The sequence below is a fragment of the Chiloscyllium plagiosum genome, unplaced genomic scaffold (genome assembly GCF_037043375.1).
Source record: "Chiloscyllium plagiosum isolate Xiang-an unplaced genomic scaffold, Cpla_swu_hap1 HiC_scaffold_1, whole genome shotgun sequence".
NCBI lineage: Eukaryota > Metazoa > Chordata > Chondrichthyes > Orectolobiformes > Hemiscylliidae > Chiloscyllium > Chiloscyllium plagiosum.
Genome location: NW_028270139.1, coordinates 55,455,002 through 55,472,042, shown reverse-complemented (window position 1 = coordinate 55,472,042; position 17,041 = coordinate 55,455,002). Strand labels below are relative to the sequence as shown.

General features: G+C 37.2%; 1 protein-coding gene across 3 annotated transcripts in view; it reads right to left on the bottom strand.

Moving 5' to 3' along the window:
- Positions 1-1,489: 1,489 nt before the first annotated feature.
- Positions 1,490-17,041, bottom strand: part of rbpjb (recombination signal binding protein for immunoglobulin kappa J region b) — a 104,271-nt gene continuing 88,719 nt past the window's right edge. For all 3 annotated transcript variants that reach the window (XM_043693566.2, XM_043693595.2, XM_043693575.2), the window contains exons 10-11: positions 13,831-13,934; positions 1,490-11,838 (exon numbers count right to left, since the gene is read on the bottom strand). In XM_043693566.2, coding sequence (XP_043549501.1) covers positions 11,526-11,838; positions 13,831-13,934 — 417 coding nt within the window. In that variant the 3' untranslated portion in view covers positions 1,490-11,525. The remainder of the gene's footprint in view (positions 11,839-13,830; positions 13,935-17,041) is intronic.

Genomic DNA, 17,041 nt, shown 5'->3' with positions numbered 1-17,041 from the left:
TCCAAATGTCCCATTACAGCTTCCTTAATAATTGATTCCAATTTCCCAGATGGTAAACTAAGTGGTGTCTTGTAGCCTATTTTCTGCCACCGCCTCCTCCCACTCCCTCCTCCCTTTTTAGAATTTTAGTAATCTGTCTTTAAAAGTCTCCTAATCCTCCCGATTGGTGCAACTTTTGCAATATGATATTGCTCAGCTTTTTCCACGTTATCGTTAACTTCCTTACTTAATCATGGATGCTTTCTCTCTCCTTTATAAACTTTTCCTTTTCTGGAATATATTTTAGTTGAGAGGAATGGAATCTCTCTAAATATTTTCCATTTCTTATTAACTGTCAAAACTTTTAGCAGTTCTGCCTAGTCCAGTAGGGTCAATTATGTCCTCATGCCTATGCAATTATTTGTTTAACTCCAGAACACTAGTATGGGACTCAAGTTTCTCATCCTCAAACTGAATTTGAAATTCCATTATGCAATTATTTCCCTTCCTTTACTATGAGGATCTTTCACCATGGAATTAATTTATCCCATCTCATTTCACAGTATCAAATTCAAAATAGTTTGTCCTCTGTTGGCTGTTCAACATATTATTCCACGAAATTATATCAAACTATGAACTTTTTCTTAAAGCTATCCTTGCTAATTTAATTAATCCAGTCTACATGCATATTAAAAATTACATTTATTGTATCTTTTTTACAAGTCCCATTTCCTTGTTTACATTGTGTCCTAATATTAGGGAATCTAAAGATGACTCCCACCAAGGACTTCACTCCATTGCTATTTCACATTTCTATACACAGACTGATTCGGTGTCTTGGTCCCCAGTGTCAGAGTCATAGAACACTATCCCAAGGAATTCCTCAATGTACCAATCTTCATAAAACTACAAAAATAGCTCAGATGTAGACCATTCAGCCTAGAAAGTCTGTTTTAATATATAATGAAATCACACCTGATCTGACAATCCTTAATTCCACACTTTTGCCCATCACCAACCAACCCCACCCCCAAAAAAGAACCCTCAATGCCCTTAATATAAAAAAAATCTTAATACAGTAGCCTGGGAATATATCTATTGGACCAGTCTTGGCAGCCATCTGCAGTAAAGACTTCCACAGATTCACAACACAGGAAAAGATCTCCTGTCATCACAGTCCCTTATTCCAAGACTAGCAGTCCAGAGCCCCAGAGCTCTGTGGTCAGAAGTTGGAATCTACCATGACAGATGGTAAAATTTGAATTCAATAAAAATCTAGAGTAGACAGCAGGCCTAATAGAAAGCACGTAATCATTGCTGACTGTTGTAAAAACCCACATGGTTCACTAAAGTCTTGTCAGGAAAGAAATCAGCCATTCTTATCTGGTCTGGCCTACATTGGTCAACCCACGGCAATATGGCTGACACAACTGCCTTCTGGGCAATACATACCACATCCCATTAAGCATACTACTTATATGTTGTGGCAATAGGAGGGTTACATAAAACATGAAAAATGATCAACTTTAATTCATATGAAATTGTAAATACAGTCACGATATTTAAAGCATTTGAAATTAAGCAAACTTTTAAACATATCAAACCTTTAAAAAATTTAAAAACAGATTATTTCAAATACCTATTTATTTACAAATGCCAGATACTGAGACCTAAGTTTATTAGTATTCTGAATGCAAAATAATCTCAAAAAAGTTGGCTATATTCCAAATCCAGTTAATAATTTGCAGAGCTGAAACTACTTTTAGTATTTCTCTTCCTACAAATCAAATTAATTGTTTCTCTGTTTTATAAATACATAATTTACAGTTACGAATAGCATAGGACTATCATGATTAAGTGCTTTAGGTTTGGAGTCACTGACCACAATCCATCACAAAAACAAGCGGGTAATATTGGAAGTACTTTTAAGGTAATTTTTTTCCCTTAAGTACAAACCTTTAGCTTCTTCTAATACTGCCTTGCCAGAGTGTGCCAGGACAAGTTGAATTCAGCTACAATAATTTTCCAATCCAAGTCCTGAAAATTCCTCCAACAATCTTGCCATCACATCAAATAATTTTGGTATTTGTCCTAATATGCAGCCTTCAGTATGACAAGACCTTTCATAATGATGTATTTAGGAGAGCTCACTGAACTTCTATACATCAAATCCAATTGCACCAGATTTTATTGATCTACATCAGGTAAATGATTGTGGGCTGGACATAATAGTTGGATGTCATTTACATATTATGATATTAATAATAGACCACATTTAACAAAGGAGTTTTCTGACATAGATGAGATATGGAAGCCACACATGACCAATGTGCTTTTAAAAATTTTGCTCCTTGTTTCACTTTTCCCATACTTAAAGCACTGACTCATTTGGCAAACAATTCTATTGGAAACAATAGTATGACTACACAAACATTCCAGCAGGGGTCACTGCTGGAATTCTTCCCTTCCCTTTCTATCCCTGCACATAATTACACAGCAATAATTTAGGTCTAGCTGTGAGCAACCGATTTGGCATACAAAACACACTAACTTGAAATTTTTTGATTGATTGTGGTTTAGAATCTCTCTGCATAAAACACAGGAAACCTGCACATTAATTCTCATCAGAAATTTCACTGTACTGGGTTTGAACGCTCATCCTAAATTTTTAAAAATTCATTTGTGGGACCTGGGCATCGTTGGCTAGCCAGTATTTATTGCTGGTCCAGAGCTGTCCTTGAGAAGGCGGTGGTGAACTACCTTGAATTGCTACAGCTGTTTTGGAGAGAATTGCAGGATTTTGACCCACTAACAATGAAGGAATAGTGATATATTTCCAAGTCAAATTTGCAATCTAAAGTCATTGTTAACATGCTTATTCTACTTTTCTTTTAACAGTTCTTCCTAAAGTGACAATTGCATTTGTTCTTACCAGGTTATTACAGGTAGATGGGAATCAAGAATTGCAAACACAAACAGCTGACTGAAGACCTGAAAGGTTGACTTACGTTTCTATGTCACATATTCATTTGGATGTAACAATTATCCATGCTACCTTAATGCAGACCACTTTGGTTTATAAAGTGCAGATGGTTTGTTAATCTGTTATATTAAAAAAACAAAACCATATAATGCTACTCCAGGTCACAACTATTTCTCTTCTAGTTTTGTTTTTACTCACTATATCACCAGTAACAATATCTGTCACTTATGACTCATTTTGCTTTAAGATATTTTCCCCATTCTGACGTAATTTTCAAAATGAGCAGTTTTGAGTTGACACAGTTCATTAAGATGTGTCACTTTGCTAACTCCATTAGTATGTGCTGAAATTGCTTTGCAATGTCAATTCATTAAAAAAAAATCTCTTCTATAAGCTGGGTAGAACTTGCTTTCACTTATTTGAAATACAAGCCTTAAAAATGAATGGACTCATACCTGCTTCCTAGGGGACAAAAAGTTTACTTTGATTAATGAAGAATTTCCCAGGTCACTGTAACCATCAGAAATATATTTATTTTTTTCCCAAGTATTAAAACTTTAGAATAAATGTACAACTATGAATGTGAATGACATTTATCCAAAAAGGATGTTTGCAACTTCAGAGTATGATAGACTTGCCACACTGCAAAATTTATAGGCATTTAGATTAGTGAACAGCAGCTAAACAAATGCATAGTTGAGCTTCTATTTGCTATCATAGGTTCAAAATAAGCACAAATTTGGAAGAAAAGATACTATCTTGCCCAAGTTCGCGAGGCAAGCTCATTTTGCTGCTTCTGATCTCGATCTGTGGCATTACTGCAGTGTGGATTCTTGGATTATTCAAATCTTTGGAAAGTAGATAAAGAGTGAAGTACTGTATTAGCAACACTGCACATGTAGCTTGGTTTGTAAGAAAAAAAGACAAATTTAAGTTGGAATAAGTCTAGCACAGACACAAACTTTGTAATACTTGTAAACAATATTAAGCAATTGGTGGAGATCTTTTTGACAGCTTTTTTCACTGCTTCACAACAATCGGTGATATAAAGTGGTTGTTTTATTACCATTCTCAAACAACTTTGTAACTGAATGGATCAAGTATCTGTGAAACCCACCTAACAAGCATAGGTGACAGAAGTCTTGGCATCACTCTTATAGAAGTGAAAAGAGGCCAAGTATATGTAGAAGCAAAACTGAATCGGACACACACCGTGAGTTGCCAGAGATCAGCCGTTTGTACTCATGCATATGTTGAATTGAACAGGCAGATGAAATGACTTCTTATTCATGTTGTATTACAGACAGATTTAAAATCAAGACATTAAAAGTGTGAATATATCAAAATGTGCATCCATAATTGTTTGTGTTGCAAACAGCCTGAAATCTACCTGCAACACAATTAGGAAAATTCTACAATTTAAAATTGTCTGTCCTGTATTGACCTCTGATCTAAAAGTGGTTCATATAATAAAACTAGCAAACTGCAGAAATATAAACTGAAAGAAATATTATTGGGTTTAACTTCATAAAATCATTTGTATTTTTGGATAGAAAATGGTACATAAAAAAGCCTGTGAACAAGGCAAAATAACATCAACAGTAAATGAAATCAAATGAATGATTGAAATTTAAGTAGCACCTTTTATGGCTTTGAGATGACACAAAGGTGGCAGGCTGAAGGAATCAAAAGGTATTAAGACAAGAATGGCCAACCGAAAAAAAAAGGAACCCAAAGAAGTGATTGACACATAAAATGGACTTCAAGATGAAAAATTATGCAAAATCAGTAATCAATTAGTTGCTGCAAATGGGGAGCAGTGGCCATAGTGCCGAGGAATGTGAGGAATGAATGCCCTCATTCAAAACCTTGTGGCTCTTATAAGGCTGTATTTTGATGCAGTAGGGCAACTACATGTGTGCAGTTAGTTCCACCTGTCCCATTAGATTTGTCCCATCAGATTTGTCCCATCATCCTTCAATATGAAACAACTGTGTTCACTAATTTGCTGAAAGCGCAGTCCATATCAGATTCATTTAGGCATGCAAATTTAAAAATTCTAAAAGAAACTAAGGCAAACTGCTAGTAGTTAGACTCCTTTTCTGTGCATTCAATCTTTAAGCTATTAAGAATTTGATGTAGTCCAGAATCAAAACAAACAGTTGGACAATTCTAGTCAACTGCAGATCCAGTGTATATTTATCACTATAGCAACAACATAGACCATATATGAAATCAAATCACACTACCCTTGCTCATTGGATTATTTCAGGATCACTTGAGAGACTTCTTTATTCATGTGTTGTATTTACTACCTGCTTTACTAGCTTAAGGCCTTGACCAAAAGTTGAATCAGTATTTTTCTTTCCATTGTTCACTAGCAGTGGGCAAAGACATTCTATTTGAATGCCATTCTTCCAGCTTCCATTTAGAAATAAGATCTTACTAAAAAAATCACATTTCATTTAATGGAACTAATCTCATACAAGTTTCATTTTCCCTTTGAGTGCCTCAGCCTCCATTTGAGTGAAAAAAATCCAATCGTTCTTTAGCATAGTATTCCGAATTAGCCCACCACAAGAAAGTTGATTTTGTAAATTTTAGTCAAATCAATTATATTGCTGCAGAGTTCTCAATTCTTACATTTTTTACTCAAAATAATGCAACTTGAGAATTTTTATATTTTTGTTCATCTCTGCAGATTTAAGTATTCAGCAATTTTCACAAAAACAATCCAACAGCATAAAATAATGATTCAATACAATGTAGTGCAAATTTACAACCACAGACTCAAATTTATTTTTTCAGCCAAGACTTTTGTGGTGGGGGGAGTTGAAGATTTACCTCCTGAGTTCAATTAGATGAATTCTGTTAAGTTTGTGTAAGACATTCACCTCAATGTATATGTAAATACAAATACTAAAAGGACTCTGGGAACTAGTAAGACTTTTGGAATGAAAAAGAGTTGGAAATGTGTACATCAAAAACACTTGATAAAAAAAATCCAGTGAATATTTTACAAAAGCTCCACCAATGCTCAAAATTTATCCTTGGGAAAACAAATGCTACATGCTCATATGGGGTCAACACAAACACAATGAATGAAACCAATGTGCTACATAAGATGCTGTTGCATTAACGAGAGAGAATATCTTTTATAAATCAAAGGATTTTTACATTTGTGGGACTGATGTACAATAGTGCGCTGGCAGGTACAGGCATATAGTAGTGCCATAATTAAGCTAATGGACTGGAAATCCATACGTAGGCCTGGGCTGATAAATCTAGACTGGAGTTCAAATTAGGCAAAAGTGAGTGGGCTTTTGCCTGAAACGTCGATTCTCCTGCTCCTCGGATGCTGCCTGACCTGCTGCGTTTTTTCAGCACCACACTATTCTGGAGTTCAAATTAGACCATGAAAACTTTAAATTCCATTTAAAAATCTAGAAATAAAAGTTATTAAACATTAAGACTGTCATAAAAACTCAAATAGCATGCGAATATTCTTCAGGGGGAAAGTCTGCCATGCTTACCTGATCTGGCCCATGTGCAACTCGAGTATATCACTTGCATGGTTGTTTTAATTGCCTTCCTAGTAAGGCATATATGTAGAACACTGCTAGAAAGCCACCTCAGAGTGAAAAAATAAAGGTCCAACAAACAATGGCACTGTCAAAACAATTAGCATCATAAAGAATGAATTGATAAGGTAATTTGGAAGGGGACAGGGGCAGACTGCGATGGCTTGGATAATATGCTTCACACCATCACTGACCTACGTAATCTACACAGTCAAGAAACCAATACTTTTTAAAACAACCTCGTCCCCAATCCCAAAGGTCTCACACACTATTAAACGAAAATGGGACTGCTCAACTGAGGCTGTCAATTGTCAAATGTGATGATGAACTCGTTAAGTGCAATATGTCAAACATCACTTGATATATTTAACCAGTTGACATTAATGTTTTTAAAAATGGCCAATAGACAAGATTAATAGTTGAACATTTTAAATTGAAAACTATTTGACATCAGATGTCTCTAGATGAACTGATCTCAGATTAGTTAGATGGTAACTTGGCAAAACAGGTTTTATGTAGTGCTGTACTTCTCCCATCTAAACAAAAACCACAAACACGCTTGCATGAACAGCTCTAAGGTTTCTAGTGAAATTCACCAATGCATCCATTCCTACACACAACATAGTGTTTGAAAACTGCAAATTTGAACATTTTGGAATCAAAATTCCAACAGAATAGTGAAAACCCAAGCAATTTTATTTCCAAAATTACCAAGTCTATAAAAACCTAGTCAATAGTATCAAAATACTAGTAGAAATACATCCATATCAGAACAATGAAATCCTAATATATGCCTTGAAAAACACAACTGTTTTAGTCACAAAATACAAAAGGTACTTTCTTCTGCTATTTTGCAGTATCAATTTTGAACTGCTCTTCAGAAAACTAACTTAAGCTGGTATTAAACACTATCCAGCACACATACATGACTATTTTTCATGAGTCTTAATGAGCATCAGTACGGAAACTGGCAAATAAACTTTAAACCTAACAAATGTAATGTAGTGAATTTTGGGAAAAAAGGTTGTACAAGTGGCACAGATACAAAGAATAGAATTAGCAGAGGACTATGCGGGAGTGACAACAGGTTCACCACTTTCAATGTTGAGAAAGTGTGTGTCAGCAATTTAAAAAATGAGAAAAATGATACATAGCATGAATAATAGATTACATGTCGACAAATATCGCATGAAGTTTTACAATGCATGAAACAACTTCCTGCAATATCAGGTATAAATCTGGTTACACTTTAAAATTGATAGAGATGCACTGACAAGGATGCAGAGAACAGTAAAAAGGATTACTGCAAGATGTAAAGTGGATGAGCTACAAGGAAAAATTGGAGAAGTTTAAATTCATCAAGGGAATAAAAATGCTAAATTGTAAAAATAAATATCAAACAACCTTTGTTAGATTAGATGTTTAGTGCAAAATAAATTCAAAACAGAGGCAGGGATGGATTACTGGGTGATAAACTAATCAAAGAATCCAGGGGAAAAGACAGAAAAATCAAACCCATCTGGGTGTTCAAGTTGAAGTTAAAGTGTTAGGTTAGATGAATTAAAAAACTAAAAAGCGACAAACTTAACGAGCTACTTGGCCTTTTCTCACACCTCACAGGAAAATATTGGATGCCCATCCTTCAAACTGACTTCCATTCTAGCCCAAGTTGTCTGACCAATGGAAACAGATCAAAATGTCAAATAACTTAAATTTTATTCCCTTTTTTTACACAAACAGTTGCTTCCATTCATAACTTGTTTATCAAGTGCCAAAAGTATACATGGAGTTGTCTCCAGAATTTGTTTAAATTCACTGTGCAGAAGAAATTACTTTTGATGACAATAGCAAGCCACCTTGAAATTAATAAATCTGAAACCGGACAGCATTTAGCCAACTGTTACAACTTTGTTGGCAAATTAGTAGCTTTTTGATCTTGAATGCCAACTGACCTCAGAGCTACTCAATATTGAGGTGATAAGCAATATCAGGTTAACAATTCAAGAGGGATTGACAACATCAAATCCACTAATTTTAAAAAAATACTTAACTTTGAAAGTACTTCCCTTATTTCTATAATATTTAGAGTTGAGGCAAATATAGGTGGAAATATCTTTCAAGGCAATAACTATTTATATTTTAAAGAAATTATACCCATTTGAGTCTTATACCCACCACGAAATGATTGTCAGTGTGACGCAGTGTACAGCATTCTTCTCTGAATCACAGGGTCTTGGTTCCAGCATCACTAGGAACATAAACACACATGACCTAGGCTGATAAGAGAAGACTGAGGAGACTGTTGCATTGCTAAAGGTGAGGCAACAGCTTTGCTAGATGTTCGATTAAAAAAAAAATCATGGTCCTGCTTGCAGCCGTTGCTCGATTTCCAGACCAACAAAATCTCCAATGTAAGCAGATCTCATATGCAATCAGCTAACATTCTGATACATAACAGTTACTATATTTCAAAAGCAATGCATTGGTTGTGAAGCACTTTGGAGAGTTCACAAGACAGAAAACATTAAGCAGTAGGCTGAGAGATCTTTACTATGATGCCATAGAATTTGTTCACCAAATAAGCTCAGCCATCTTTAACTCTGAAGGGTGAAGGAGGTAGCCATATTAACATTAGAAGGCAAAAAGATCCAGTTCCATAATACATGCACATAGACTATGGAAGGACAGAGGACAGTGCCTAACAGTACTTTCTTTTTCCATATTCTAGTTTTATGATCAATGTTTGCCATTTTAGTATACCCAAAAAGAGGTTATAAATCTATTTTACATTGAATGCCCTATCCATATTTGTTAACATACCTGTGGACACTAACATTTTAAATTCTGTCCAAATGCCAAACCTAGGACCTTTGGATATTCATGTTTCAACTTTTAGTGAAAGGACCAAAGGAACACTGGACCAAAATCCATAGGAATACAATCCTTGACCAAAATACAAACAGCCTTATTGCAGCTTGAATGTAACAGATGTGGCATCAATACGTTAGTGACAAATTTCTAAAGAACAAATTACACTTTAAACAACATTTATCACTTTTAACATGTGTAATAAAAAATAAGGTAAACCACTGTACCAAATAGCCAAAAAATAGAACTCACATGTAAGTGGATATATTGTTAATATGAAAGAGCTGAGAATATGTTTCAACATACAAAAGCAGTGCTCTGAGGGAAAATTACAAAATTAACTCAATACTTAATGGCCACATTCCCAATTCAGTTAATAGCAGAACCTCATTTATCAGGTGTCAGTATATCCATTAAACTTCAGTTTTTACTCAAAAAGCAAATCTATCAGATATTACTAAATACTGCTTTATTAAAATGATTGAAAAAATAAAGCTATGTTTGACATATCTGTACTGTTGTATGTATTGCAGACAGAGCAGAAGCTACTTAAAACTTCTGATATTTTTGTTTTTGAAGTACATTGGGATGCTCCACATGACAATGCAGCAAGAGATGATATGAAAGAATATCTCAATTTTGGATATATATAATAGTTAATGTGATAGCAGCCATAATCTGATCGCAGTGGTAATCCTGAGAATTCAGAACAAAAAATAACCCTTTTGGTATTCTTAAGTATGAGGAAGAACCAGTTGAACAGCACAAAAAAGCAGCAAAATGTGAATTAAAGTGTAGTCAATTGAGTTGTCACATAATGCTAAATTTTATAAAAGGAGATGTACACTAACTGGTATTGCATTTATCCACATTACTGTGTATTAAAACTATTTAAAGCAAGCTTGAAACTGCATGTACTACTCTCCTAATGTGACATCATGAAACTCCGTCATATGGTTTGCGTGTTGCTGTACAACATATCAAGATATCACATGAGGTGGAGCAGACCAAAAAAATTACTCATTACCAACCTGCTTCAAACCAGTGGTTTTTAACAGCAGCTTGGCAACTGAGACATGAGTAAGCATACAGACACCTAAGTTATTGCTGTGTGCTCTGCATAGTTGAATACACACCCCTTTAAAGAGACAGATTTGAAGAACTTACAATCTTATCACAAGGCTTGCAATTCACTAATTTTTCAAACTTATCACTGGAATCAAAGCTGTAATTGAAGAATCAGAATTCAACATTTCCTTCCTGCCTATTCGGTGTGAGTAACCTTTTATAGATTAAAGGAACCAGCTTACATCTGTGTTTAGGTTGCTTTTGTGTAACAGATCACATTTAGCCAGTTTGACTTTAGTGCTTCTTTAAGTTATGATAAAGATCATGATACTGTAACTGATTTTTGTCCCACATTATGGTGTCATATTGAGACATCCATTAAGTACAGTAATGCAGATTGACAGATAATCATAAAAATGAGGTTCTCCTCTCAAACACCACTTTCAATTAATAAAGTCACACGACTCAAGTTTTTTTATAAAAAAAATAAAAATTAGGACAGTTCCAGCCAGTGACCAAAATATAGGTCTTTACTGGTATAGTAGGTGATGAGAATATACAGCAAGGTCAGGCCTGGAACCTGGATACTTCAGAGCCCATTGCTCATAGGAAGAAAATATAAACTATTTGGTAACAAAAGTGTACTATATGTATAATACAAAAAAAGGTATGGTGAAACTGTACCTCCACTAAAGCTTATACAAGTTTCTTGGTCCATAGAAACTATGTTATTTTTGTATGCATTCTCTAGTCTTCTTCACCAACATCCCACCCAAATTCTTTATATCTTGCCCACACTTTAAACAGCTGAAAAATAGATTTCCATTTTAGCTCTTTATAAAGTTTTATACATAGGTGTATTTTCTTAATGTGGTAACACCCCTTGCAGATTATCAATGCTTGACATGTCCACCATCTGAACAAAGAGGTGATTTCCAGAATACCACAATTGTTGATACTAGTAGGGTTTTCTTTGCAGCACTTCAATAGTTTTGCATCTTCTCCCTTCCCAAGACTTGGCCACTGTCTTTAAACCACTTTAATAGTTAGGAGACTACTGTTGCTGCTGATGTGACAATAGTTGAGTTTGTGCTGACAGTTGTGTAACTTCCCTCACTGTTTGTATTCGAGTCATTTGATGCCATCAAGCTGGAATTAGCTCTAAGGATGGCTCCAGCAGCACTGCAGTGTGGTCTTGGTCCAGGCTCTGGTGTGTATGTGAAAGTAAGGCTCGTAGAGTAGATAATCCCATCATTTCGAACCAGAGTGACTGGGACCTGAACAGGTTGACGTACCCATCGCCAACCCTCTCGGAATGCAGAAATATCTGGAACAACACAGAGCATGCTCTCTGCACACCTTTTAAAACAAAATTGAAACCATTTAGCAAAGAGTTAGATAAATGATTTTTATTTCAACTACACCATGATTGCTTATAACAGTAGTGTATGCATTGAACATTATCTTGCACTAAGGGAATAAAACTTCATTCGATACCTTTGAAATTAACCTTATTGTCAGAAAGATCTCAAAGAGATACGAAAATGCAAGTGTGCCCAAAATTTTGGAATATGGGAATAAAATTGCTTCCATTGAAATATTAGAATTCTCACATGTAGCCAGGTTAAATCACATAAGAGTATACACTTGAAACATGTGCGTCCAGTGGATCAAAAACAACATTACCAGATCCCAATGTAAAAAGTGAAAACGCCTTGGTCATTTAAGTTACAGGTTTCCTGTTAAAATAAAACATACTCAAACCTTAGTTCAAAATTATGCAATATGTAATTGCAATAAAAATATAATGAGGTTATACTGCACCACGAGGTACAGAATATTTCAACAATTGTCTATATAGCATAGACTGACTTTGATTTTATTCCAAGGTTTAGGCTTCCATCTTGCCATAAAATTTGCCAGAAAATGATAGCATTTTAATTCTGTTTCAATAAAATACTATTGCCACTGTTGTGTCACATTTGCATGCCACAAAGTGGCATAAATACAACATCTGCATTGGTACTCTCAGCTTGAGCAGCTCAGACGTTGTCTAAAAATATTAAAAATTCACAAGAAATAATAGTACACAAAGAAAACATGCTTATTTCTGGCATTGGATGAGTGGAAAGCTGGCCAAATTTGCCTTTACCTCTTGCGCTGTGTTGAGATCAGTGCTCTAGCATGAATTGATGCCTTTTATATATAAAGGAGTGCAGACAAAGACCACAGCAACAGACAAATAACGAGACAACAATGATATGAAATGTTCAATAAGATGAAGTTGCATATAGGTAAATCTGATTTACAATTGTTTGGTCTGCAAACTAATTCTTTTAGCTTTGGCACAGTTTTTAGCATAGCTTCCCAGCTTCAAAGGCATTGCTGTTTTGCATGTCACTGTAAATTTAAATGCTGGATAAAAATCAAAATTTCAGTGCTACATTAACTGAATTATTTTGTTCACTGCTTATGCTAAATTGTACTACAATACAGTCCACAGGTTTAGAACACTCCAAAACTGCTACATTTCTGTAAGGACAAAATTAAAATCATGAATTCGATCAAACCTATAGGTCATTACATGAAGTCAGTTGGCTCAGTGCTCTCCGAGAGAGTTGGACACTCAAATGATATTGAAAGTTGCTTACACAATACTTCACCACAACTTCCCCAAAAAGTTTGAACAGTCTAGCCCAATGATTGTCACCTCAGTTTGTGTTAGCAATGTGTCTCCCTGAGTGGTGCTTTCATAAAAGTAATATTTCATCATGGAGTTAAGCAAAGTCTCTAGTTTAGCCTTCTCCAGGCTTGACCAGCAAATACTACTGAATTGTGATTAACAAACCAAACAATTGGATGCAGCCTTCTGGACCAGGGAACAAAATAAATCCAGGTTCCCTTATCCCAAAACGTTTCTATCAGTTTGACTTCTAGGTCTATTAAGAATACGCAGATAAAGATTTATCTATTAAACATGCATAAATATTAACAATATGAAACAGTGCTGACAGATAGATTGTGCCTATAGCCAAATAATGAAGCTAACAATACATATGGGATCACGTTTAAGGGCAACACAGCAGAAAAATGACAAAGTAGCAGTACTGAGCAAGTGTCAGTGAGATGAAGCTTCTTTAAATGCATATAAAGTGCCAGTATGTATGGATAACAGATCCTACGTAAATCAGCCAGACAGTAAAATTTAAATTGGGCTTAGCTACGCTAATATGCGGAAGCACAGAATAAAACAAAGTAAACCATTTTTCTTCCACCCCAACCACCTTAATGTGGTTCAACCAAATTAAACTCAAAATAGCCATCTATAAAACATTTAGTAAATTTCTTCACCTGTACATGGTCTCAGCTTCCACATCACCAAACCAAACTCGCAGATTAGGTGTAAAATTCTGTCCCGTGAGCTCAAGCATTGCAACGTCCCCGCCTCCATTTAACTATAAAAGAAAAGGTCAGTTGTACAAAGGCAGCTGTCGTATATACATCCACAATAAACGGCAAAGTTGTTGTATCATCGTTAATAATGATACACAATGCCTTAAACCTACCTGTTGGTGCCCAAAGCAAGAAAAGTAGAGTTCCTTTGCTAGTTTACACAAGGCTCATTTAAAACACTCACCAGTAAATTACAAACAGTTTAGTCATTCCATTGCCGAAAAAAAAATCTTTCAGCATAGAATCAGTTGCTACATAACATACTCGCCTACAGCCAAAAGAAACTCTTCAGACAGTCTCAAATTTATGGATGCTGCTGCAATAAATTTTTATTACATAGTAACCATAGAAGGTGAATCCTGCTGAATTTGGGAGACAAATTTAGCATGTCTCATTAGTGTTTTCCATCAAACTGCACTATATGTGCATCAGAGCATTTTGTTACAAATTCAGAGGGTGTGGGTATCACTGGTTAAGTGAGCATTTATTGCCTATCACCAATTGCACTGGAGGTGGTGATGGTCTTATTAACTGTAGAATGTTGGTATAAGGAAGTTCCAGGATTTCAATCCAATGTTTGTGTAGGAACAGCAACACAGTTCCAAGTCAGGGTGTGTTATTGCTTAGAGTGGAAATTGCAGGTGGTGCTCCCATGCATCTGCTGCCCTTGTCCTTCTCAATGATAGAGGTTTTGTGTTCAGAAAGTGGTACTAGGAGGTGCCTGAAGTTGTTGCTGTGCACCATGTAGATCATACACACTGTGGCCACTGTGTGTTGGTGGCGAAGGGATTGAATACAGAAGGTGGAGAAGGTGCCAGTTAAATGGAGAAAAATGGCAGGAAGCTGCAACACAAAGGGACTTCGAAATACTTGTACACAAGACACAGAAAGCCAGCACACTGGTGCAGCATCAAATCAGGAAGGATAATGCAATGTTGGCCCTTATTTCAAAGGGGTTGGAGTACAAGAGTAGGGAAGTCTTACTTCAACCGTGCAAGGTGCTGGTGAGACCACATCTGCAGTACCAAGGAAAGATATTATTTCATTGGAGGCAGTTCAGAGAAGATTCAGCAGAGTGATCCCTGCTATGGAGGATCTGTCCTAGCAGCAAAAGGTAAATAAATTAAGACTCTACTCTCTGGAGTTTAGAAGAATAAGAAGTGATCTCACTGATGGGCCTGACAGGGTAAATGCTGAGAGGATCTTTATTCATGGAGCGTCTACGACCAGAGTCAGACGTACAGCATGGAAACTCGGTCCAACTTGCCCATGTCGACCAGATATCCTGACCTAATCTAGTCCCATTTGCCAGCACTTGGCCACATCCCTCCAGACCTTTCCTATTCCTATTCCCTATTCCTATGCCTTTTAAAATGTTGTAATTGTACTAGTCTCCACTACTTCCTCTGGCAGCTCATTCCATGCATGCACCACCCTCCATGTGAAAAAGTTGTCCCTTTGGTCCCTTTTAAATTTTTTCCCTCTCACCCTAAACCTTTGCCCTCTACTTCTGGACTCTTCCCCCAACTCCAGGGGGAAGACTAGATTAGATTAGATTACTTAGTGTGGAAACAGGCCCTTCGGCCCAACAAGTCCACACCGACCCGCCGAAGCATAACCCACCCATTCCCGTACATTTACCCCTTAACGTAACACTGCGGGCAATTTAGCATGGCCAATTCACCTGACGTGCACATCTTTGGACTATGGGAGGAAACCAGAGCACCCGGAGGAAACCCACGCAGACAAGGGGAGAATGTGCAAACTCCACACAGTCATTCGCCTGAGTTGGGAATTGAACCCGGGTCTCTGGCACTGTGAGGCAGCAGTGCTAACCACTGTGCCACCGTGCCACCCACAAGACCTTACCTATTTTACCATATTCATGCCCCTCATGATTTTGTAAGCCTCTAAAGATCACACCTCAGCCTCCAAAACTCCAGGGGAAACAGCCCCAGCCCATTCAGCCTCTCCCTGTAGCTCATATCCTCCAACCCATGGGCATGGTTTCAGAAAAGAGGGGCACAGATTTAAAACGGAGATGAGAAGGAATTTATCGGAGGGTTGTATCTCTTTGGAACTCCTTGCCACAGAGAGCTGTGGGGGCATAGTCCTCGTGCATATTAACTTTGACATAGATAGATTCTTGATTAGTTGGGGAAATCAGGAGATCCAGGAATGCTGGATCAGGTATGAAATACCCGAATGGCAGAACAGGCTCAAGGGGCCAAACAGCCCACTCCTCTTCCTTATGATCATTGCTCTGAATAATATTGAGCATCCTGAATGTCGTTGAAGCTGCACTCATCCAGACAAGTGGAGAGTTGTTGTGGTTCTGTTCGCCGAGCTGGAAGTTTTTGTTGCAAACGTTTCGTCCCCTGGCTAGGCGACATCAGCAGTGCTTGGGAGCCTCCTGCAAAGCGCTTTGATGTTTCCTCCGGTGTTTATAGTGGTCTGTCCCTGCCGCTTCCGGTTGTCAGTTTCAGCTGTCCGCTGTAGTGGTTGGTATATTGGGTCCAGGTCGATGTGTTTGTTGATGGAGTTTGTGGATGAATGCCATGCCTCTAGGAATTCCCTGGCTGTTCTCTGTCTGGCTTGCCCTATGATAGTAGTGTTGTCCCAGTCGAACACTACTATCATAGGGCAAGCCAGACAGAACAGTCAGGGAATTCCTAGAGGCATGGCATTCATCCACAAACTCCATCAACAAACACATCGACCTGGACCCAATATACCAACCACTACAGCGGACAGCTGAAACTGACAACCGGAAGCGGCAGGGACAGACCACTATAAACACCAGAGGAAACATCAAAGAAGCGCTTTGCAGGAGGCTCCCAAGCACTGCTGATGTCGCCTAGCCAGGGGACGAAACGTTTGCAACAAAAACTTCCAGCTCGGCGAACAGAACCACAACAACGAGCACCCGAGCTACAAATCTTCGCACAAAGTGGAGTGTATTCCATCACACTCCTGACTTGTGCCTTTCAGAATGTAGACAAGCTTTACGGAATCAGGTGGCAAGTTACATGATGCAGAATTCCCAGCCTCTTTTACCCACAGTATGTATATGGCTGCTCCACTTCAGCTTCTGGTCAATGGTAACCGA